Here is a 24639-nt window from a genome sequence, read left to right as displayed (position 1 = left end):
ACAATGAAATGACTCGCTCAGTGGGTGAGGGGAGAGCAGTCCATGTTTTTTACCTTGACTTTAGCAAGGCTTTTGACACTGTGTCCCATAACATCCTCATAGATGGAGTGTGGGTTACATAAGGCCTACATAAGTGGACAGTGAAGTGGTTTGAAAACTGGCTGAACTGACAGGCTTAACAGGTTGTGATCAGTGGTGCAAATTTCAGATGGAGGCTAGTCACTAGTGGTGTGTCTCAGGAGTCAATACTGAAGTGGGTATTTTTTAATATATTCATTAATAGCCTGCATGATGGGACAGAAGTGCACTGTCAAAAAGTTGGCATGTGATACAAAACCGTGAGAGATATTTGTTAAACTAGATGACTGTGCTCAGAGGGACCTTGACAGGCTGGAGAAGTAGGCAGACAGGTAACTTATGAAGTTCATCAAGGGGAAATGCAAAGTCCTGCACTTAGCTGTGACCAGTCAATGAATCTCTACAATAGTAGAAGGATCTGAGGAGATGGGGAAGGGGTTTGTGCTCATGAAGCTCTGGGAATAATATAGGAAGTTACTAATCACAGCTGTTGCAAAGAAAGCTGAACTTAAGACAAAGGAGACCAGACGGTAGCCTTGGTTCTAGGTAAATGGCTGTATCAGTTCAGTAGATCAGTGACTATATTTGTTGAGTAGATCAATCAGCTGTGTATCTGTCTCTGAGTTAATCAAAAGAGTGCATATGTCTTCCTAATTTAGTCAGGGGCAGGGTTACACAGTTCAGCCCAACATCGTGTATTAAAACTGGACAACAAACTAAAAGAACTTCCAGAAGAGCAATGGGTTTGAGCTGGTTTCAAACCATGTGTTTGGTGGGTCATCCCTACCCCCACTGCTGGTCATCCCCAATCAACTCGCCTGTTGACTGGGGATGACCAGTATTGTGACAGTGAGCATATTATAGAGAATGGTAATAAAATTCATGTTTGCATTGTGATTTAACTGGGTATTCCAATTAATACTCTCTGCTATGTGTAGTTTATACTTGTGTTGTGATTTAAGAACATTGTTGTATTATGCTAAATCAAAATCCTTTGTAATGTCAAATAATTTCAAATAAGACATTAAACTGTCCATCTGAGGAATATCTAAAAGAACATGGTCAGAGGATGTTAGACTCTGACACTGGGGAGGGATGACCCCATTCACCAAGACTTTATGGGGACATATTGTCTGGAAAGCACCTTTGCAAAAAGGGGCCTATATATCCACATGGACAACAAGTTGAAAACCAATGCAGCCTTGCAAAAAGAAGGCCTACAGCTTTTTCAGCTGCATTAGAAAGAACATAGACAGGAGGTTGAAGGAGGTGATCCTTACTCCCTAGTCAGTGCTTGTGTGTGTTAAATTCTAGGCTCCATGGCACACAAAATACATGGAAATACTGGAGCAAATCCAGAGAAGAGTTGCTAAGATGATTAAGAAATTGGAGTATCTTTCATACGAGGAAAGACTAGGAGAGCTTGGATTGTTTGACCTGGAGAAGAAAGGGCTCAGGGAGGTGTCCTATCAATATGTATAAATACAGGATGAGAGTAGTAAAGAAGATGTTTCTCAGTGGTGCCCAGCAGCAGGACAAGAGGCAATGGCAACAAATTGAAATACAGGACATTCCTTTTAAAAATAAGAAAAATCTTTTTAACTTTGAGGACTGTTGAACACTGGTTTCTGAGGGAGGTTGTGGAGTCTCCATCTGTGGAGATATTCAAAACCTGACTGGACATAACCCAGAGCAACCTGCTGTAGTTGATCTTTATTCAGCCAGGGACATTGGACTAGATGATCTCCAGACTTCGCTTCCCACCTTAGCCTTTCTGTGATTCTGAGAATTATCAGACACTGGAATAAGGGACCTAGCTAAGTGGGTGGACTTATATCTTTGGAGTATGCAAACTCACCTGAGCAGGTTCCTCATCTAATTGGGCTTGCTTTGAGCAGGAGGTTGCCCTATAGACCTCTTAAGAGTACCTTCTAATCTATACTATTCTGTCATTCTATTCTAGTTTTTGTAATATAGGTGTAGGTTATCCTAAGGACTCCTCATAATTAGTACTACTAAATGGAGTATCTTTAGTGAGAACAGAGAGAAAAAGTTATTGCCATCTTAGGGACCTTAGACCTGAATAGGGTTCTGAGACTAGTTAAAGCTCATATGGGGCTAGGGAGCAGAGAAACTGGGAGCAGGTTCTGAGATGCACAACTTTTTGTGGTTTCATTTTGCCCTGTCAGGCTGCTATAGACTTTGCAGGAGAAGCTTTTTAGGTTCTGTCTCCCTTACATGCTTTCCTCATGCGTGGTGGTGCACTTTCCTATGAACTATCTTCTTTCTTTCTTCAGGATCCCTCAAATCTCCCAAATTTTAGGGATGAACACTAGGTAATTTATTATGACCTCTAGAAATCACTTTTACAGAGTAGAAAGGAAGTTAAATAAATAAGGAAAACTCTAGATGAATTTTTTAGGACAAGATGTCTCTCCAGTATATTGTTTTTCTAAGAGCAATTTTGAATTCCTGGTTCCTTAGGCAATAGATGACTGGGTTGATGAGGGGTGTCAGGATGGTGTATACCACAGAAACCAGTTTGTAGGAGCTGAAAGAATCAATAGGCTTGGGCCTGGCATAGATAAACAGAGATGCTGTATAGAACACCATGACCACTAAAAGGTGAGAGGCACAGGTAGAGAAAGCCTTGTGACGCACCTGGGCTGAGGGGATGCCCAAGACAGCAGAGATGATGCACACATATGAGGTCATAATCACAATGAGTGGTACAAGAAGGATGAGCAGGGCCAGTAAGAAATCCATAATCTCAGCTACTGACATGTTGGTGCAGGCTAGCTTCAGTAAGGGGGAGACGTCACAAAAGAAGTGGTTGATGATGTTGGGCCCACAGTAGGTCTGACGTAAAATGAAGTAAAACTTCCCCGTGGAAATCAGGAAGCCACTCGTCCAGGAGCCAATGGTCAGACGGGTGCAAAGAGTGTGATCCATGATGATTGAGTAATGCAGTGGGTTGCAGATGGCCACGTAGCGATCATAGGCCGTGACAGCCAAGAGAGTGCCCTCACTGCAGGCCAGTGCCAGGAAAAAGAATAGCTGAGCCATGCAGCCTGTGAAGGAGATGCCTTGTCTCTTTGTCACCAAGCTCACAAGCACTTTGGGCACTGTGACAGAGATGTACCAGATCTCCAGAAAAGAAAGGTTGCCCAGGAAAACATACATTGACTTGTGAAATTGGAGATTTGTCCAAACAAGCACAACAATCATTGCATTTTCTGTCACTGTCAGCACATAAGCCAGGAAGAACATAAAAAAGAGCAGAAACCTGATTTCCTGTTTACCTGGGAAACCAACCAGAATAAATTCAACCACATGGGTAGGGTTATCTGAGAGCATGCTGAGAATCATACAGAAGCTGCTATAGACTTTGCAGGAGAAGCAGATGTAGCAGCAGTCTGAACATCCACTCAGTCTAGCTTGTGTGCAAACACTGTGACTTGAAAATCTGGTTGTGATTAGAGCTGTCTGTATTGAGAAAGAAAAATAGTTGCAATGATTGATTCATAATGAAAAAAAAAAAAACCAACAAAAAACCAGTGACAACAATACAGCAACTTCACAAAGTACTACTGAGGCACAAGGGGGATTTTCCAAAGTAGACTGCAGGATTTTTCTAGGACCATTTTTGTAAATACAATTAAGATCATGCTCACACAACTGTGAGCTACATTTCTGATCCAGACCTCAAACATCTCATTATACTAATACCACATGGTCTGAAATGTGTTAGGTACATGAAAGGGTGCAATGCTTAGGAATTTTTTTTTCCATACTCTAGTCGTTTACATGAGTTTTTCACCCAACCTCCACATTTCTCCTCATTCAGAACTCAACTAGCTACTATTATAACACTGTTATGAACATTGATCTTTAGTATCTCTGAACTATTAGGGACACAATTAATTAAGCCATCTCACCAAATATTAAGGTTACTCATCCTTGTGTAAGCTAGCATCTTCTCAGAATGATTAATGTGTTTCCCATAAATGCCTGCCATATCATTTCTAGATGTACTTTCATCTCTCTTATTGTTAGTCTTTAAGATTGAGACAGGCACCTGTCTCTGCTTAAATATAGTATGTACATCTCCTCATGAATAATCAGGTTATGTATTGAATACAAAAGTTGATGGAGAGACACAAACACTGTTACGAAGTGACAATATCTCATAAAGCACAATAGAATGAATGAATCCACCTTCTCAAAGTGTTGGTCTTTCTCCTTTGACTAAAAGAGGACATTCAAACATGAAGTTAACCTGTTCTAAGTAAACAGCCTGGAATTAATCACACTGTAGGTGTCTAAATTGTATATTAGTGATTCAGGTACCTAAACATAAGCATGTTTGGAGATGCTGTAGATATCCTACCTTCCAGCTCTCAGTGTAGAAGATTATGAGATTTCTATAGGTTCTGTGCCATATCTGGCAGGAATTTGTGAAACACTCTAGGACATCTTGAATGCTTTCCTATGGCTGTGTTTAGGCTCTTGAATCACACCTTCATTGTTCATGTATGAGTTCGTGGACATTTGTAATGTCTTTTGCATGCTTTGGTTATTTGGGTCATTCATACAGAGCAAAACTTAGGACCCAGAAACTGCAGGACATTCAGAACGTTCTGGAGTGACACCTGCCAGGTGGGGAAGAAAGGGCCTCTCAAAACATCACTGAGAGCCTATTCATGGACCAGCAAAACAAATCCCTAATTAATACAACCCGTGACTTTAAACAGTGATTCATCTGGCCTTATGTAGAGTTCTACTTAGGAACAGGTTAAATATTTCTGGACACAGTTATCTATATGGCTTACACTTCCACTTTATTATGTGTAATAATAATATATAATCAAACTATAATCAGAGCCCTATATAGAGTGAGATAGTGCAATTTTATCTGACCATGATATCTTAGACACTGATCTGGAATTGGCAGACCTAACACAGGACCTGCAGAAGATCTGTGTCCTTCTAGAGCAGGGCTGAAGGCCATGCAGAGTACCACAAAAAGTCTAAAATAGCACTAGAGATGCCTGTGTTTAAGTACCTGAATTCTTCTTGTGTTGCTGGGTATGATTAAGAAATGAGATAGCAGGGATTGACAAAAAATATGTTTTGTTGCCATGAGGGATTATGAAGATTATGCCACCCAGCTTTCAGCTCTTGCTTATGAAGGATGTAGAAACTGAGGGTATAGGAAACTTACAGGGACTGTGCAGATGTCTTGGATAACCCACTAAATTCATTTATTTTTACTAGCTGTATTGAGCCACTAAGATTAGCTGCAATGAATCTGACCTATCTTCTCGATGGTTTAAGTGAGGTGACAAAAATCTCATTATTAGAGATAACCAACATAAATGCACAAACTCACTGTTTCACATGCAGATAGCTTGTTAAATCTTACATACATCTATTATGTTATATTTGTAGTAAACTGTGAGGTTTATCCCTTTCACAAATGTGTTATGAGTACGCGTGCACTCCCCCACACACATATATATTGATCTATCCATTCATCTTTGTTTATACCAACATATCAGCACTGCCTAGCTGATAATAATCTTTCTTTCTATATATGTATGAGATGTATGTTTCTAATATCAGATTTAGGCAGACAGAAAAGGATATGCTGTACTAACAGAGTATGGATTGAACATACCGACATTATTTCCATGCTGGGAAGACTGTTTTTTCCCATGTCTTCTTAATTGTCCAGTTTAATATTGTACTGTTCCTCCATATCTCTGTCTATGTATATGTGTAGCTGTGAAGAAAAACAAAAGTATTTCGTACTTTACATGTGAATATAGATATGTGTATGTGTAGGTGTGTATGTTCTATAATTAAATATTTGTGTGCGATATTTCTTAATGTAATTTTTTTTACTTCTCAATTAAAGATTTTAAGCAAATGTGATTATCAAAAACTGACAAGCAATTCTTGTCACACTAGTCCAATTTGGGATCAAAAGGTCTGATTCCATCTGTTCATTAGCCAAAACTTTTCCCACTGTATTAAAAAACATTATGGTGCCAATGAACCATGAACTTCTATAGAGGAGAAACTATCAGAGACATTTGATAACAGCCTGCTCTACTGTAAGTCATAGGCAGGGAAAATCTTGGTGAGGTAAATTTCAAGATGGATAAACATTACTCATAAGAGGAGTCTTACCAATCCAAATATTAAACACAGATTTTAATCAATGAATTCTACAGAAGATTTCCTCTCTATAGCATGAAGCACCTGAAGTAGACTTTAAAATCATTCAGGTAAATTGTAGTCAAAGAGTGTTTGACAACAGAGACATTGACAACAGAGATAAACTATGGAAAAGGGCTGTGCTACTGGTATTGCTGTAGATGCATACACTTAGGGGAAATTAATCTCATCGTACCCAGGAAGTACCTGAGGAAGAAGGAAAAAAGGAAAAAAGGGAAATGATAAAAAAGTGAAAAATTTAAAAGTGGGAAGGCAGGAAGGAGGGAGGAGGGAAGAAAGAAAGGAAGGACAGACAGTGAGGAAAGCTATTTCTATAATAAAAGTGCATTAACATAAATGCTAAAACACAAAACACTACTTACATGAGAGAAAAGGATGAAGATGAACATACCAGCCTATTTTTTTTTCTTGATTCTTGTTCTAAATAACTGATGAAAAGAAAAAGAAATGTCATGGGAAAATTGTCTTTTAAAGCATGAAAATAGAAATTTGCAGGAAAAAAAAGAAATTTCATATAAAAAGATTTTAAATAGTTTTCTATGGAATTCAGAGAACAAGAATTAGACAAGGCTAGGAGAGCACTGTTTCCTCTTCTGTTGCATGGGAAAAATGAACCTCTTTTTCTTTAGGGACCAATTTGAGTTCTATGTGTTGAGTTTGTCCTCATTCTCCAACATGAGAGGTAAAAAAAAAACATTCCTCCTGTGGTCAGTGACACTGCTTTCATTTTTTTCAACTAGACCAAAGTTGCAGTACAAGAACTTTTATTTTGAGAACTGATAAGCAAATGATATTCGCACAGAATCTGTGCCAAGGGGAAAACACCAGTTTATACTTACAATCAGCAGGATTCGGCTCCTCTATTTGTATATTTACATGACCAAGTAATCTACAATTTCTTTTATCTGTTCTGGTTTGAATGGGTGCATTATAATGAGACTGACTGCCTAGAATCCATGGACTGTATTTAGTGTCTATCCCTTGACTAGAAAGAAAACTACCATGATTAACCTGGTATATACTAAAGGAGCAAGTGACATGTCTAAACACGGGCATGCTGTAGCATTTTGTACATCTTAGGGTATTTGACACTTCTGTACAAGCCATATGTTATATTATACTCTTCCTTAGTGGGAGCAGGAAACCAAGTGTGATGTTCTGGGGCACCTAAAATGTCAATACCTGATGACATATAGGCACATGAATCCTATCCTTACCTTCTACAGACTCATAGAATAATTTATTGTCCTGGTTTCAGCTGGGATGGAGTTGTATTCCTGATAGCTGGTATAGTGCTGTGCTTTGGAGTTGGTATGAGAATAATGTTGGTAACACACCAAAGTTTTTAGTTGTGTCTAAGTAGTTGTAGTGCTTATACTAAGTCAAGGACTTTTCAGATTCCCATGCTCTACCAGGCAGGAGGTGCACAAGAAGCCGAGAGGGGGCACAGCCAGGACAGCTGACCCAGACTGTCCAAAGAGATATTCCCTACCATATAACACCATGCTCAGTACATAAACTGGAGTTGACTGGAGGGGAGGGTATCACTGCACAGGGACAGGCTATCGATCACCGTGTGGTCAGCAATTGCTGTGTTGGGCATCACTTGTTCTTGTACATTCCTTTGTCAGTATTATTATACTGACAAAGTTGTTTAGTCTGGAGAAGAGGAGGCTGAGGGGAGACCTTATCGCTCTCTACAACTACCTGAAAGGGGGTTGTGGCGATGAGGGTGTTGGTCTCTTCTCCCAAGTAACTAGTGATAGGACAAGAGGAAATGGCCTCAAGTTGCACCAGGGGAGGTTTAGATTGGATATTAGGAAAAATTTCTTCACTGAGAGGGTGATCAGGCATTGGAACAGGCTGCCCAGGGAGGTGGTGGAGTCGCCATCCCTGGAAGTGTTCAAAAAATGTGTGGGTGTGGCGCTTCAGGACATGGTTTAGGGGACATGGTGGTTCTGGATTAATGGTTGGACTTGATGATCTTAAAGGTCCTTTCCAACCTAGTGATTCTGTGATTCTGTGATTATTATTATTGTTACCATTGTTGTCTCCTTCTTTCTTCCTGTCCTATTAAACTGTTTTTATCTCAGCCCACAAGTTTTTCTGATTCTCTTTCCTGTCCCACTAAGGGGAGGGGAGTGAGCAAGCAGGGAGTGGGGTAGGTGCGTAATTGCTATCTGGGGCTCAACCACGACATTTATGCTGGATGGGACCTCAGGAGATCTGAAGTACAACCTCCCACTCAAAGCAGGTGCAGTCTAATGAATGCTAAGTTGCGGGGGAGATAAACACTTCCCTTGATTTACTGGCTATGGTGTTGTTTATACAGCCCAGAATACAGTTGAGCTACTTTGCTGCCAGGGCACTCTGATGACTAATGCTCAGCTTGTCATCTACGAAGACTCCCAGATCCTCTTCTGCAGAGCTTTTACCAAGCCAGTCAGCCCCCTGCTTCTGTCATTGTCAGGGGTTATTCCTTGCCACATGCAGGAATTTGCATTTGTTTGCATCCTTGTTGAATTTCATGCAGTTCCTATTGGCCAGTTCTTCCAGCCAGTCTATGCCCTTGAGTGTGATTCCCCTCCCCCTCCCCCAATTTGGTGTCATCTGTAAAGCTGCTGGGTGAGCACTCCTTTCACCTCCTCCTGCAGTATTTCAGGGTAGAGTAGACCCCTTGACCACTCCAGGCAGAGTATGACTCATTGACCATTACTCTCTGAGCCTGATAATCCAATCAGCCTTCTTATCCATCTAGTTGTCCAACCATCCAGACTTGTAAAGTCATAACTTCACTACAATACAATGGAAAACAGTGTTGAAAGTTTTGCTAAAGTTCATGTAAATGGCATCTGCTGCTCTTCCTTCATCAACGTATCTAGTGATTTCATGACAGATATGGGTTGACCAGGAATTATTTACTTTTGGTAAATCTGTGCTGACTGGTCCCACTCACCACCTTCTTCTTCATGTGACCAAAAGTGTGTTCCAAGATGAATTACTCCATGACTTTCCCAAGAACAGAAATGAGGAAGTTGAATGGTCTGTAGTTTCTCAGATTGTCCTTTGAAGATATTCACATTACACCCAAAATATATTGCAGCAAAGGAAGCAGCTCTATTTTTTGTTCAATTCATTTGGTTGCCACAGTTGCACTTGCTTGCTATAGAACCTGAAAATTTATCCTGCAGTAGGTCTATGTATACAAAGCTAATTTTAAACAAGTCCAGAGGGAGATGTCTGTATTATGTCTGTATACCTGCATTGAGACAGATGAGCCCCAACTGATGGGTCTTTCCTGACTTACTGCCCATTTTGCTAAGGCTTTTCTCAGACTTTAGGGTAGTGGAGCTAACATAGGTATATGAGGTGAATATCACTGCCATGCTGATGGACACAACTAAATTGCCTTTAAAGGGTAGAAATCATAACAGCTGGGACATGACAAAAGAAGTGGTTCATTTAGGTGCCCATACAGAACTGCAGCCTATAGAATGCTGTTGGCATAGCCACAGGTGCAGGATGCCAATGCAAGCTGATGGCATCCTTTTGTGACATCTTGGTGAGGTTGAACAGTGGGTTACCAATGGCCATGAAGGAGTCATAAGCTGTGACCACTATGAGGAAGTACTCTCTGGTGACAAAGAGAGGAAACAACATCAGCTGGGTTAACCAACCGCCACAGGAAATGGCCTGTCTCTCAGCAAAGAAGCAGTCCAAGGAGTTGCAGTGGCAGACATCCCAGATGGAGAGTTTCCTGAGGAAGTAATACGTGACTTTTGGTAATAGATGAGTGTTTATACAAAAGATAACAGTCATGGCATTGGGAAAGACCCAAGAGTATGATAACATACAGTAGGAAGACCATGAAAGAAAAATTAGCAGTTCTAGCTGATTTTGAATCCCATGAATGTGGACTCAGACACCATGCAGTGATTCTCCATGGCAGGTTCCTCATGAAGAACAAGACTTGATGTTCGAGTTACTTCTGCTTTCTACCTCAAATGAGAGGTAAAAATAGCCAAGTATTTATTCATGTGAGTGTATGCATATAAATTCATTCATATACATAATACACATATATGTAAACATAATGTATATGCCTGTAACCATTCTTGTAATTAAAAGAACGCAGACTATCCTTCTTTAGTCTATCCAGCCATCACTGAGGACTTGGTTTTTATTCTGTTCTAATTTATGGGCTCATATTTATATTCCCAAGCCCATATTTATATTCATATTCATGACTACCTTAAACTAAGAAAAAACAGATTAACTGAGTTCATATAATGATAAATAGTGGGGTTTTTTAATTTGTTCTAAGTATATATAGTAAATATTGATTACTGTATATTTTGCATTGTTAACAATCATATCTGAGGCAACTGCCTATCTTCCCTGTATGGCTATTGGAGAGAAAGAGGCAATTCCAGAGAACAGTAATCTAAATACCTAATTTATTAGAACAGTGACTTTAAGAAGTGTTAAATTTGTTGTAGATGACGGCTTCAGATGAAGTAATCTCATAGTATCTAGATGTAAACAGTTCATTTCAATTTGAATTTTATGTTTCTCAGAATTAAATTTCATTTTCCTACCTTTAGTTACTTAAAAGGGGCCAACAGAGGTGGCAAAATACAAATGTGCAATGCCATTTTATAGCTGTATTGTAGTCTGTCTGACTCCTGCTGCTGTTCAAGAAGGCTGGAGGTCCTCTTTAGGTTCTGTGTTATAGCTGCTAGCCTGAACAATTTTCTTGGATTTGCTTCTTCCTAGAAATATATTTCAAGGGGGAAAAATAATAAGTCATTAAGTAAATAAAAAATAAAAATCAATTTTTTCAGCAGTTCATATGGAGAATATCAATATGATTCCTATTCCAAATCCAGAAGACTATTACCCCATAAATTTCAGCAGTAAGCCTAGCATGTGAGCAACAGGGACATAACTGAAGTGAGATTACTTTTGTTAACTTAGAAAATTAGATGATAGTTTGACTCCTCACTTACACATAACAAATGTTCCAAAGAGAAATCATGATGAATCAAAGATCTTCAGTAGAGGCACAGTCTTAGATATTGATATTGTACAACCAGGGAGTAATTAAAGAGTAGTAGATATACAAGCGCAGAAAAGTCCTTGCACTGGTTCTGCAATTATCAATAAATCCTCAAAATTATTGTTACGTCTTTGGAAAAACAAAATAGTGGAATATTTTCCTGCTGTTTGTCGTGAGGTAGAGATAAACAGTAGATAGAACCACGCTCAAAAAACCCCACCTGTTGCCTGTAACTGTGTTGATTTGTCTTTCCATCAAAACCACTGAAGTTCAGATGTTTTCTCTTCTGCCCACCTCCCTTTTTCTCTATCTCCTCCTGCACCCACAGGCACCATATTAGGTATCATAAAAGATATATGGAGGGACATTGCAGGAATTGCCTCCTTCTTATTATGTTTCCATATCAAACGAACTGAAAGAAATTGTTGCCTAATGTCTCTTTAGACTGCAAGCTTCCCAAAATCGTCTCTTCATGACAAAGTATCAGCAACCTTTTAGTTCTACTGAAGCACTTCTAGTAGTGGCTACACCTACCTTACTTTCAGGAGTGACTTCAAGAAAACATAAGGCAGTATTTTGCACACTAATTTTGAGGATAATATTGCTTGAAATTATGAGGAAAAATTTCAGAATGAGATGAACAGACAACCTGAGTTTTGATTAGAAAAATCCATTGTGAGACGTTTTGTTCCTTTTTGCTTCTGGCTGCTTCTGAAAATGCTTTCTTTGAAAGCATGTGACTTAATAGGTGTAATTCCGTAGACTAATTTCCTTTGAGTGTTTTCTTCACATCTCTGCTCCCCAGGCTAGAGATGATGGGGTTTAACATGAGGATGGAAAAGACAATCTGGCATGGGAGCTAATTTGATCTGGTTTGGTGAAGAGGAGTCAGAAGGAATGGCATCCATTGTGAATATTGTGCCAAAATACAGTGCTACTGCCATAAAGTAGGAAGCACAGGTAGAGAAGGCTTTTATTCTGCTTGCCTGAGAAGTGATCCTCAGGATGGTGGAGATAATGTTGCAGTAGGACACCAGGATCACACAGCATAAAGTGATAACAGAGAAAGAGGAGAAGGAGAACAGCACAATCTTATTGGCATAAGTTTCACTGCAGGAGAGTTTTAGGAGTGGTAGAAGCTCAGAAAAACAGTGCTCAATCTCATTGGTTTCACAGAAGTTCAGCTGAAATATTAAACTGGTGTATACTGCAGTGCTTAAGCTGCCACAAAGGTAGGAAAACAGAACCAGCAGGTAACACCCTTCGAGACATGATAGTCTGGTAGAGCAGAGGATTGCAGATGGCAGTGAAGCAGTTGTAAGACATTGTCACAAGAAGAAAGTGTTCAGTAGAAACAGAGAGTTGTCCAAAGAAAAACTGAGTTGCACAGCCATTATAGGAAATGCCTCTGTGCTCTGACTGCGACTTTGGGGGCAACACTGCCGGCGTAACAGACATCTATGAAGGCAATATTACCAAAGAAGAACTAGACAGGTGCAGGGTGGAGTTGTGGATTGCTGACGATGATTGTGGTCAGTCCCATATTCCCCACCACAGCTGCCATATAGATTACCAAGATAAACAAGAAAATGAGAACTTGCATGCAGGGGTAGTTCCCAGCAGTACAAATTCATCTGGGGAAGTGTGGTTTTCCACAGTGAGCAGGTGTACAGCTGAAAATCTGGAGGAGAAGTGAAAGTGTTACAGGCTGAAGGTAACATGCGAAACTGTTCTGATTCCAACATGAGCTAGGGTACAGAAACAAAAATAGATACGGAAAGCTGAATTGATGACCCTCTTCAGATCTAGCCCTATACATCTGTATTTCTTGGAAAGAAGGACTTCTAGAAGTGCTTGCCCAGAGAAACCTTGGGTCAGCAAGGCCCCACACTACCTTTAAACCAAAGAGAAAAAAGGATTCCTTAGCTGTGGTCCATCTTCCTCTCAAGAAGAGGGTACAGTAAGATCTGCTTCTCTTTCAGTCAAAGCATATTGGTTTTTGTTTGAGCAGAATGCACTGCTTGCACTCATTTACCTCTCTTCACATTGAAGAAGGGATTACCTAGCCCTAATCATTTTAGCTATCTTGACCACCTAAGAAAAGAAACAAACACCTCCAGACTGTGCTGGGATTGGACTGGATCATCTCCAGAGATCCTTTCCAACTTCAATTTAAAGAGAGACATTGGAGAGATGGAAAAATAATTTTCAGAAAACCACTTGAAAACACCCCCTTTCCCTTCTTAAATATCTGAGGGAAGCCATGAGCTAGATCCTTTACTAATGCAAGTTCATTTTTGCTGCTAAAAATGGACATAACAATTCCCTTTGTCCACTTGGACAGGACAGGATCCTTCACACTATCATTATAGGGAAGAAATTACAGTAAAACTTGTACAAAGAGAGCCTGGGGAAAAGTCACTCTTGCCATGAATGCAGGTGTCTAAGAATAGGTTAAAAAACAAGACATGACAATGGGCTTAAATGTCCATTATGTCTGGAAGAGTCAAATTCTCTCTTAGTGCAATTTTCAATTTGATTCTAAGTTTAGCTAGATGCTTAGAACAGAGAGAAAGACATCTCTTTTAAGATTGGATTAATCCACCTTCTTCACAGGAGAGGTGCAGGTACATTACTAAGCATGAATTATCTGATCTTCTGTAGAAGCCATTGCAGAATCAAATGAATGACCCTCAAAGAGTGCCCAATTTTATATTAGGTAACAAAGCAAGACCTCAGTCTCAGCTGAGCATGTTCACATTGTAAACCACTCAGACTGGTGCATTCCCCCACTCACATGGGTCAATACATATCTCAGACACAAGCCAAGTGAACCAGGTAGTTGTTCAGTACCCATGCTTCCACCTACAGATTTTTTCTTTCCCTTTCACTCTTTCCTTGTCTTCTCTTCTGACCCTTAGAGTCTAATTTCTCAATACTCTGTCCAGTTACTGTATTGTTTCTTTTTGTGTATTGGTTTGCTTGCTTGATGAAGAGAACACTTCCACTTAAAAAAAAATAAAACAAAACAAATGAATATAGAAACAGCATTTCAAGAAATGTTTCCCAGGGATACAATTTTCAGGAAAGTCTTGGAAAATTCTATCTCTGCTTTTAACTGAAAAGAACTCCCCTAAGTGCCCAGCTGTTAAAGAGAGTATAATAATGAAAAATAAAAATAATAAGTAGTAAGCAGAGACAGCACCCTGTTACTCCAACATAACCAGAGAAAGTTAAAACTGTGCAGAATCCATGGAAAATGCCTTATGCAGTTGACTCCAGAGGCTTGTCATCCATCCTTCACTGGGCATAGCTATGTGAGAGGAAGGAAAAGGTAATATCTTGACACTGGGAGAATAGGGGAAGGCATGATTCTTGCTGGGCAGGTAGTGGAAGGAAGAAAGGTGTTGCCTTAAGCACACGTTCACTTTCTTTGGAAATAGAAAATAATTCTCTGTCCATATAACCATCACTGCTGGCCTACTTGAAAAGCTCTAGTGCCTAAACCTTTCCTCCTGTAGCAAAAAACGTTATTTCTACTGGCTTGGCCTGTAACTAAGAGGCAAGAATGCCGTGGAGAAATTGACAAGTTGCCTCTGGGGTACAAAACAGACCTGTTCCTTGAAGATGTTCTCTCAGGGAAGTACCTTCACAGGGAACACGTGATCATGGTGTTTGCAAAGGCTTGCATGGAAATGCATGAAATTAAGGATGAAATTAAACATTAGGCTGGAGGACTGAGACAGTATCAAAACTCCAGACATTCCTGCAGCACTGTAGGCTCTGCCTAGTACATCTTATTTTGACTGGGGTGGAAGCCATGAGCAGGCTCATATGACATCCAGAAGGTTATCACAAGTTAAATCCTTCACAAGGACATGGTTATCTCCTGAGTGCTGCAGCTGCACAGACATACTAGCTGTGGAATGAGAATTGGGAGTGGGTGGGTGGGGGGAGGGAGTTACATTCATCTAACCGACTTTCAGAGACATTTGTCAATACAGCACCTAACTTCACAAATCTGAGGATGGGACTTGCTCTGGTTACTTAGGCATAGGTTCTCAGTGATCTTTCAGGTACCTTGGATATCCTAGCAGGTGTCCATCTGTCATTGCAGAAAAGTACAGGACTCCTATCAGTCCTGTTTCACATCCAGCAATGACATCCTGATTCCTTAAGGCATGCCAATGTGAACGTGACTTCTATGTGTGGAAGGTGTTCTGAGCACCTAACCTGTCAGGCCTGGTCCATATGTCCAGGTTAGTTCTGGGAGAAATTTAGCAGACTATAAGCTTTTCCTTCAAGGTGAGCTGAGTATTTACCTTTACTTCCTTGAGACAAATTGTATCTCTATTATTTGAAATAGTTCTCTTGATGTTTATTCTCCTGGTTTTGGCTGGGATAGAGTTAATTTTCTTCCTGATAGCTGGTATAGTGCTGGTTTTTGGATTTGGGATGAAAAATGTTGATAACATACTTAAGTTTTTAGCTGTTGCTAAGCAGTCAAGGACTTTTCAGCTTCCCATGCTCTGGCCTGCCAGTGAGAGGGTGGAGTGTGCATGGGAAGCTGGGAGGGGACACAGCCAGGACAACTTACACAAACAGGCCAAAAGGATATTTCATATAGTATGATGTCATGCTCAATATATAAACTGGGGGAGCTGGCCAGGGAGGGACCATGGCTTGGGAACTAACTGGGCATCAGCCAGCGGGTGGTAAGCAATTGTGCTGTGCGTCACTTGTTTTGTATTTTCTTTTATCATCTTTTTTTTTTTTTCCCCTGTCCTATTAAACTGGCCTTATCTCAACCCACAAGTTCTACTTTTTTTTTTTCCCCCGATTCTCTCCCCCATCCCACTGCAGGGGGAGGGTGAGTGAACAGCTGCATGGTTATTTTAGCTACCTGCTGGGTTAAACCACAACATTCATATAGCATGTAGACAACTACATTTCTTTGTCTTAAAGCAGTTGTTTTAATTTTACATCAACTTACTCTCCATCTTTTTAAATGTTAGTTTTCCTGTCTAAGCTCATAACTTAGCTTATTTTAATAGGCAATGAGAAGCGCAATGATCAAAGGGCAATGATCAAAGGGCTTGACAACATGCCTCCTGAGGAAAGACTGAAAGATTTAGGTCTTTTCTCCCTGGAGAACGAAGGCTCAGGGAGGACGTCCTCACAGTATTTAAAAGGCAACAAAGAGGATGGAGGCTGTCTCTTCACAAGGAGTAACATGGAGAAGACAAGGGGCAATGGATACAAGTTGCACTGAGAGAGGGTTTGTCTTGACATAAGAAAGAAATTTTATTACAGTAAGAGCAATCATTCACTGGAAAAACCTCCCCAGGGATGTAGTAGAGTCCCCATTGCTGGAGGTTTTCAAGATGTGATTAGGCAGGGTGCTAGATAATCTCATCTAGGCTCCCTTTACCATGAAAGGTTGGACCAGATCTTTCGAGGTCCCTCCCAGCTTGGGCTATTCTATGATTCTAAAAGTACCTCCACAGGAGAATTCAATCCATCAGAAAAGCTGTTTAAATTGTATGCTACATACTTATTGCAGGAGCATCTGCAGTTCAGCACTTGTGATAAAACCCAGGAGAGTGAAATACATGACACTAGTTTAATTCCCCCCACCCAATCCTGTAGGGGAAAGATGAACCTTATCCACCTGCAATAAATTAAGACAATGTAACCTAATCAGACAGCCTTAAATTTATGGTAATATGTTACACCACCACTTAAGACACTGTAAAAGTTCAGACCCTTTGTTGCTGGGTTTCTAGAAACTAATTGTGTGAAATTCATCTACTTAACTGAGAGTTTTTCATTGTAAAAATGTAAGCATGCTTTTTACTTTATACTTCATGGAGATAAATAGACACTAAGATACAGGTCTAAAATAAGACAGATGAATCATGATATCATATTGTCCATCCATTATAAAGAAATGTTAGGTTATGAGCTCATAGATAGATATTTGCATTGCCAATGTTTTAGTTTCTACATCTATACATTTCTATAAAAATTATACCATGTATATCCCATGAACTATGAGGGAAATGTGAAGTACCACAAGGATATGTACAATCTAATTTTAAAAACCTTCAAACACATCTGAAGGACCCCATTACAGGTTTCTATGGCTAGCTCTGAAGAGACATAGCTACATAAAGCCTATTGAGATACAAAGGTACATTTAAACATTTAGGTTTAAACCTCCATTACCAAACTATCATGCTTTTTGTGATTTAGTGACTGCAAAATAGACATCTAACCCAATTCAGCTCCCTGTAAAAAGTATATGCATAAAGTTTCATTTTCTCTGTGCACATTATATTTCATTATTCACAAATCTTTCCTACACTTCCTCTGGCTACAGCCACAAAGACATTTCAAGATAGAAGCATGCTCCATTGTCACACTGAGATTATAGTGCAAATTCTCCTGGAAACCATACAGAGGTATAGGAAAGACAAAAAGATAGTTGTGAACATCTATCATGGATTTACCAAAAGGCAAATCAAGCCTGACTACATCAGACAGCTGCCTGTGATGGGATGACTTGCTCCTTGAGTGAGCTGAGCTCAGTGGATTATTTTTACCTTAGCTTTAAGAGAACTTACACCATAGCCTCTCATTGGAAAGAGGTGAATTATAATTTGGTTCCTTGTAGATAATGAAAATTCAACCTCATATGACACTGAGCAAGATTAATTATCTTCAAATTTGTCCCTCCTCTGAGAATGATGTTGGCATTCCAGAGGTCCTTTTGAACCTAAATTGTTTTATGATTCCATGATTGTGAAGATAGCAAACGTTCAAATACACATGCAGACATGCTTGACTCTTATCTGTGAAGTGGGACAGTAAGAATGAGGAGACCCAGACTGCATGTGGGGAAATTTTGAGAATAAATTAGCAGAGCCAATGCAAATTAATGAAATTAAGCAATAGCACAGGGGATTAGGGAGAGTTTCAGTAAAGGAATAAGGACAGTTTGGGTAACTAGGTGTAGATCTAAATCTCTCCGAGAAGAATTCCCAGTTTTCCTCTGAAGTCTGAAGATAGTGATATTTTTACATTTTGCCTGAATGTGTTTTAGTTTGAAGTGCTTGAAAAAATGTGAAGGCTTTGCTGCAACCTTCTAGAATGGTGTTTCACAGTATGACACAGAGCATGTCATACCCAGAAATTCTTCAAAAACTCCACAGCTGTTCAACAGAGGAAGGAGCCAAAATTAAAATAGTTTTGTTTATTCTACCAGGAGCATACTCTAATGATTTTTGGCTGTGAGAGAATTATTTAGTTCCAAAAGGGAGCCTGCAAATGAATTTACATTCTTAAGGTATGTGTGATATAGGAAGAAGACCAATGTATTTGACATAATATTCTTTATAAGCATTATAAATCATTAATTTATAAGCATTTTAATGCTTAGAATTTATTAACATTTCATGCTTATAAATTAGCTGTAATGCCCATAAGTTATATAATAATTAATTGTTATATAATCACACATTTTAATATATCATACTATACTATAACATAATAATTTATTATATATATAATACCATTACTATTTATATAATTATAAAATTAAAATCTTTTTTATATAATATCAAATAAATTATAATGCTTATAATCTGTAAGCATTTTAATGCTTAAAATGCTTCTTAAGCACTTTGTGACCTGTCTTGGCAATTAATCTCTGTTCCCCTGAAAAAGTAGACTAGAATGGTATATATCAACATGGCTCATAGTGGATCAGTCCTTTAGAGTAAATTCCCATCCTAAGTACTTAAGAGGTGATTATAGTCTATGAAGGTCTGGGCAACAGTCTCTGTAAACTGTGGCCAAGGTTATACACAAATTCTACTGAAATTACTCCAGAGGGCTATGTTTAGGAAATTTGATCCTGCCATTATACTTAATCATCTCAACAGATCTCTAGACTCTGTTTTTGTATTGTTTAGAGACCTATTCAGTGTCCAGGATAGAAATCTAGTACTATTTTGAGCACCTCAGAATATCCAGAGCAACTTATAGCACTGGTAGATATGACACAGATTCTATGTAAGGCAAATGTCCTTTTGGAACAATGAGTAGAAGACAGCCAGGGTATACAAGGTCATTTCAAAAGGCACTAAGATCCCATGACAGGCTGAATCAATGGGCTGAGGTCAACTGTATGAGGTTTAACAAGGCCAAGTGCCAGGTCCTGCACTTCAGTAACAACAATCCCACACAACATTACAGGCTTGGGGGAATGGCTGGAGAGCTGCCTGTCAGAAAAGGTCCTGGGGGTGCTGGTTGACAGCCAGCTGAACATGAACCAGCCACCTGGGCACATTGCTGGTGGCCAAGAAGGTCAACAGAATCCTGGCCTGTATCAGCAATAGTGTGGCCAGCAGGAGTAGGGAAGTGATTGTGCCCCTGTACTCGGCACTGGTGAGGCCGCACCTTGAATACTGTGTTCAGTATTGGGCCCCTCACTACAAGAAGGACATTGAGGTGCTGGAGCATGTCCAAAGAAGGGCAACAAAGCTGGTGAGGGGTCTGGAGCACACGTCTTATGAGGAGCGGCTGAGGTAACTGGGCTTGTTCAGAATGGAGAAGAGGAGGCTGAGGGGAGACCTCATCACTTCCCATAACTACCTGAAAGTAGTAGTGAGGTGGCTGTTGGTCACTTCTCCCAAGTAACTAGTGATAGGATCAGAGGAAATGGCCTCAAGTTGCACCAGGGCAAGTTTAGTTGGGATATTAGGAAAAAATATTTCTTTACTAAGAGTGGTCAAACATTGGAAACAGGATGGTGGTGGAGTCGCCATCACTGGAAGTATTCAAAAAACATGTGGATGTGGCATTCAGAACATGGTTTAGTGGGCATGGTGGTGTTGGGTTAACAGTTGGACTTGATGATCTCAAAGGTCCTTTCCAACCTTAATGATTCTGTGATTCTATGACTCTGCAACTAATTCAAGTCCTAGAACTTCCTTGATGATGTTGAAAGCTGAGACATCTTCTGCTCCCACTTACACCTATAAACCTACAGTCGAATCCCATTCATAAAGTTAGGTGAGATGAATACCAACCAGCTGAGCTGAGTTGCAGCCAGCAATATTATATATTATAAATATTATATATATGTAGTTTATAAAAAATATATTTATCTGCATATTTAAAAGTAACCATGAAGTTGAACTTGTCCTCCAAGTGGCATTTTCATAGTCATTAAACACAGCTTGTCAGTGAGGAATCAGCTAATGCTTTTACTGAACTGAGACTATACTGGGTTGACTTTATGTTGTTATTATGGATCTCTCTGTGTTTCACCGTAAAGTGCTATTCATATGGCTGTCTCTATATAACGTCTATGTTGACTTTTTAGTGAATATAGATTAGGTCTCTTCTGTAATGGAAAAGTGGTTCTTTCCTCAAACAAAACATTGGAGTGGTAGTGTGGTTCCAATCAGTTTAGAGCTTATTTGACTTGGATGCAAAGATGAAATAACTCCTTCCTCCTGCTCTGTCCACATGGCCCAATACTCCAAAACTATTGCACCAGTCTTAGCATCTTTACTCACCTCATTTTGTCTGCTTTCCAGCCCTTACATGCATCATAGAAACTCAGTGCCATGTGGAAACAAACATCATAGGGTGTAAGGTTGTACTGGCTGTATTATAAAAAATGTAAACCTTTAGATTAACTTTTAAAACTATTACAGTATTTCCAGCCCAGTGAAAGGCCACAGGAAGGCAATCACATCCTAGGACCTTGTGTTTGGAAGTGCAGGAATCTTGTAACTGAATAAGACATCAATGTAGTTGCATCTGTTTTAACCACAGTATCATTCTAAGCACATAAACAAGTAAATAAACAAACAAATAAAAAAGGAGCCCTTTTTGTTCAGGAAAGCTGCATTTCTAAGATGATTGCAGCACCCATTACTGTGAGAACAACGTTGATAAGACACTTTGTTTTCATTCTTGGCCAGCCATGGTGTGCATCTTTCCATAATGATCAAGGCCCTTAGCAGTCTTGAGATAGCCAGATGCTAAAGCTTAAGAGAAACGGAGGCCAATGCAGCTGACCCAGGCTGGCCAACAGAAGTACTCCATACCATAAGCGTCATGCTCAGCATAAACTGGGGAGTCTGCTGGGAACGGCTCGCTCTCTACAATGGCTGCCATCCCTGGAGGGTCTCGTCCGTCACTCTGCTCCTGAGGCCTACTCTCCCCGCACTGGAACTGTGCTGCTCGCAGTGTTCACCAACCAGTGTTCACTCCTGGGAGCACACAGCTCACGACCACTATATGTGCTGAGTATAACTGTTTAATTTATAGTGCTTTAGTATTAATATTAATTTTATTGTTTTATTAAATCTGTTTCTGTTTCAACCTATTTCAATACACAAGTTTCCTTTCTCTCCCCCATTTCCCTTTCTTGGCTGGAAGAGGGGTTTTGGGTGATAGAGCAACTGCTAGCATTTAGCCCAGAGGTGGGCTAAACCAAGACAGAGGGAAACTGGGAAGATCACATTGCTTTTGTAGAACAGTGAAGTGGCAGTGAATAGCAAACATAACACACTAGCAGAAGACCTGGGTGAACAGATGAAAAAGCCTTTGGAGTCACAATCAAAGGATTGCTCATTGGCATGGCCAGCGCCATGAACATTATCAGCGTTTGACACTGTGATATGTTTAGCAAAACGGCCACAGATCACTCCCTAGAGTAAATTAATTTAGTGGTGCAGATGTTGACAAAGGCAGCAGAAATGCAGCCACTGACTCCTAAAATACACAAAATTCCCAAAAAACTATATGTCCATTCATATTCAAACTAATACAGTGACTTCAGCAGAATTTATAAGAACTGAAATTAATGATAATGTCCTACAAAATGGGGAAAAAAAAAGTTATTTTATTTACAGTGACCAGGGTTTAAAGTCTTCAATTTATTTAGAGCATTTATTTCAACCTTCCTTAGGAAGTTGGGCTTCTCTCATTCCACTGTGAACACTTACTTTCCTTCTGCTGTTATTCTCTTCCAGGAGGATTGATTCAGGTTCCTAAATACATGCCTTTTGTAGAATATAAAACACTGTGAAGTGCCTGAGATCTCCCCTTTTGGATACGCAGATATGATCCAGGAACTGCAGAAGAGACTCTTCCAATTAGCATCACGTCTGTAGATCGAGCAGAATACCCAAGGTCTTTAAAACATTAGTCATGTGCCTATAGTTAGGCATGTGCATCTCACCTTAGCTGTCAGATATTCCCTGGAATTGGATCACATGCTACTAACAGAACATTTCTATTGTGTTCTCAAAGCTGTTGATGTATGATATCCTAGACATGTCTTTTTGTTCCCTGAAGTGCCTGTGAGTCAAATAAGTAATTTTATTGTGCATAAGTCTTCATCAGAGAAGAAAGATCATTTGAAGGTAATAGGCAGAAAGGTGATTTCTTGTTGAGGATAAGTCATCGTATGTATGCCTCCATTTCTTGAGTTACCAGCATGATGATGATTGCAGTTCTGACTAAGTACAACCTAAATCTTAGAACATTTCCTTCTAACTCTCACACTTACACTCTGTCTGTAAGGAACTATCTTAAAGGTGGACAGCAATAGATTGAGAGACCTTGGGAGCAGTCTGTCTAACACTGAAGATTTTTTTCAAAGCCCCTTTAACCTCTTGGTTCCTCAGGCAGTAAATGAAGGGATTGAGCATGGGAGTTACAATAGTGTACACAATTGACACCAGCTTGTTTAAGTGAAAAGGGTGGATTCTCTTGGGCCGGGCATACATGAAACAGAGTGGCTAAAAAGAAGATAATGACTACAGTGAGGTGAGAAACACAGGTGAAGGCCTTCTTTCTGCTGTGGGGATATACAGGATGGTGCTGATGATGCGCATATAGGAGATAATTGTGACAGAGACGGGAACCAGCAAGATAAGCAAGGCCAGGATGAAATCCATTATTTCAGCCATTGTCATGTCAGCACATGATATGTTCAGCAAGGGGCTGATGTCACAGAAGAAGTGGTTGATGACACTGGAACCACAAAAACACAGCTGAGAGATGAAAAATGCTTTCAGCATTGGCCAAGAAGCCAATGAGCCAGGAGCATGTGGCTAGTTGCATGCAGAGACGATGGTTCATGATGACTGGATAGCACAGGGGATTGCAGATGGCCACATAACGATCATAAGCCATGACTGCAAGGAGAACACACTCAGTACAAAAAAGAGAGCTGAAGAAGTAAAGCTGGCTCATACAGCCTCCAAAAGATATATTCTTGCTTTCAACAAGAAAATTTGCCAGCAGTTTGGGGACAGTGACTGAGATGTACCAAGCCTCCAGGAAGGAGAGGTTGCTGAGAAAGAAATACATGGGCTTGTGAAGCTGAAGGATCATCTTTATCAAGATAATTATGAGTATATTTTCCAAGATGATCAGCACGTAGGCCACCAGGAATATCAAAAAGAGTAACACCTGAAGTTCCATGATAGTTGGAAATCCCAAGAGGATAAATTCCTGGAATTTTGTGCTGTTTTTCTGTTTCATGACAAAGGACATAGCATCAAGTTCCAGAGAAAAAGTAAAGACAATAAAAGAGAAAAAATATGGAATATTTTTTAAATCAAAGAAATAGTGAGAAGAACTGCAGAAGAAGACAAGAAAAAATGGCAAGCTGAAAAGAAGAAAGGAGGAACTATAATGATAAAAAAGGAAAAACAGGAGAGGGAGAAAAGGAAGAACATTATTACATTCAGATCATATAACATTTGAAGATATAAGAACAAATTCAATATGATATTTTGACATCTGTTTCATAATTAGTATCCTAGATTATTACTGAAATCTGTGGGTGTTGAATGCCCATATAATACCTGGATGCTTAGTTCTCTTTAACTTGCAGCGGATACTGGATACCCAGGATGCATCTGCATGACTTCGGCAACTGGGCTTAGTTCTGCAAAGCCAAGGGATTCCGATACTGCCTGTGGAGTACAGCTTGGTCCCTGATACATTTTCCCAGCAAAGAAAGCCTCAAGATATTCACTAAATGAAGCAGGTATTTCCAGAGAGCAATATGTGTTATTCTAAATAGAGCTCTCAGGGAAGATATATTCCTGTTTGGAGGAATGTATTTCTCTCTCTGTCTCTTCCCCTCCCATTCCCTGTTTTTCCATTTATCTATATATACACATTTTTAAAAAAATCTGATGAGCTAATTTTCATATATAATT

At 39.8% G+C, this 24639-nt stretch overlaps 1 protein-coding gene across 1 annotated transcript; it reads right to left on the bottom strand.

The window, feature by feature from the left end:
• Positions 1-2496: 2496 nt before the first annotated feature.
• LOC309413377 (uncharacterized protein) lies at positions 2497-24143 on the bottom strand (the record flags this gene model as incomplete). Its single annotated transcript, XM_082010498.1, is given in 5 exon segments — positions 2497-3594; positions 23047-23196; positions 23198-23260; positions 23263-23491; positions 23493-24143. Coding segments are annotated over 5 exon segments (2013 nt in total). The 5' UTR covers positions 23966-24143.
• Positions 24144-24639: the final 496 nt, after the last annotated feature.

The sequence above is a fragment of the Phaethon aethereus genome (genome assembly GCF_964289735.1).
Source record: "Phaethon aethereus genome assembly, chromosome: 25".
NCBI classification, from domain to species: Eukaryota; Metazoa; Chordata; class Aves; order Phaethontiformes; family Phaethontidae; genus Phaethon; species Phaethon aethereus.
This window is presented reverse-complemented; position numbering and strand designations above follow the sequence as displayed.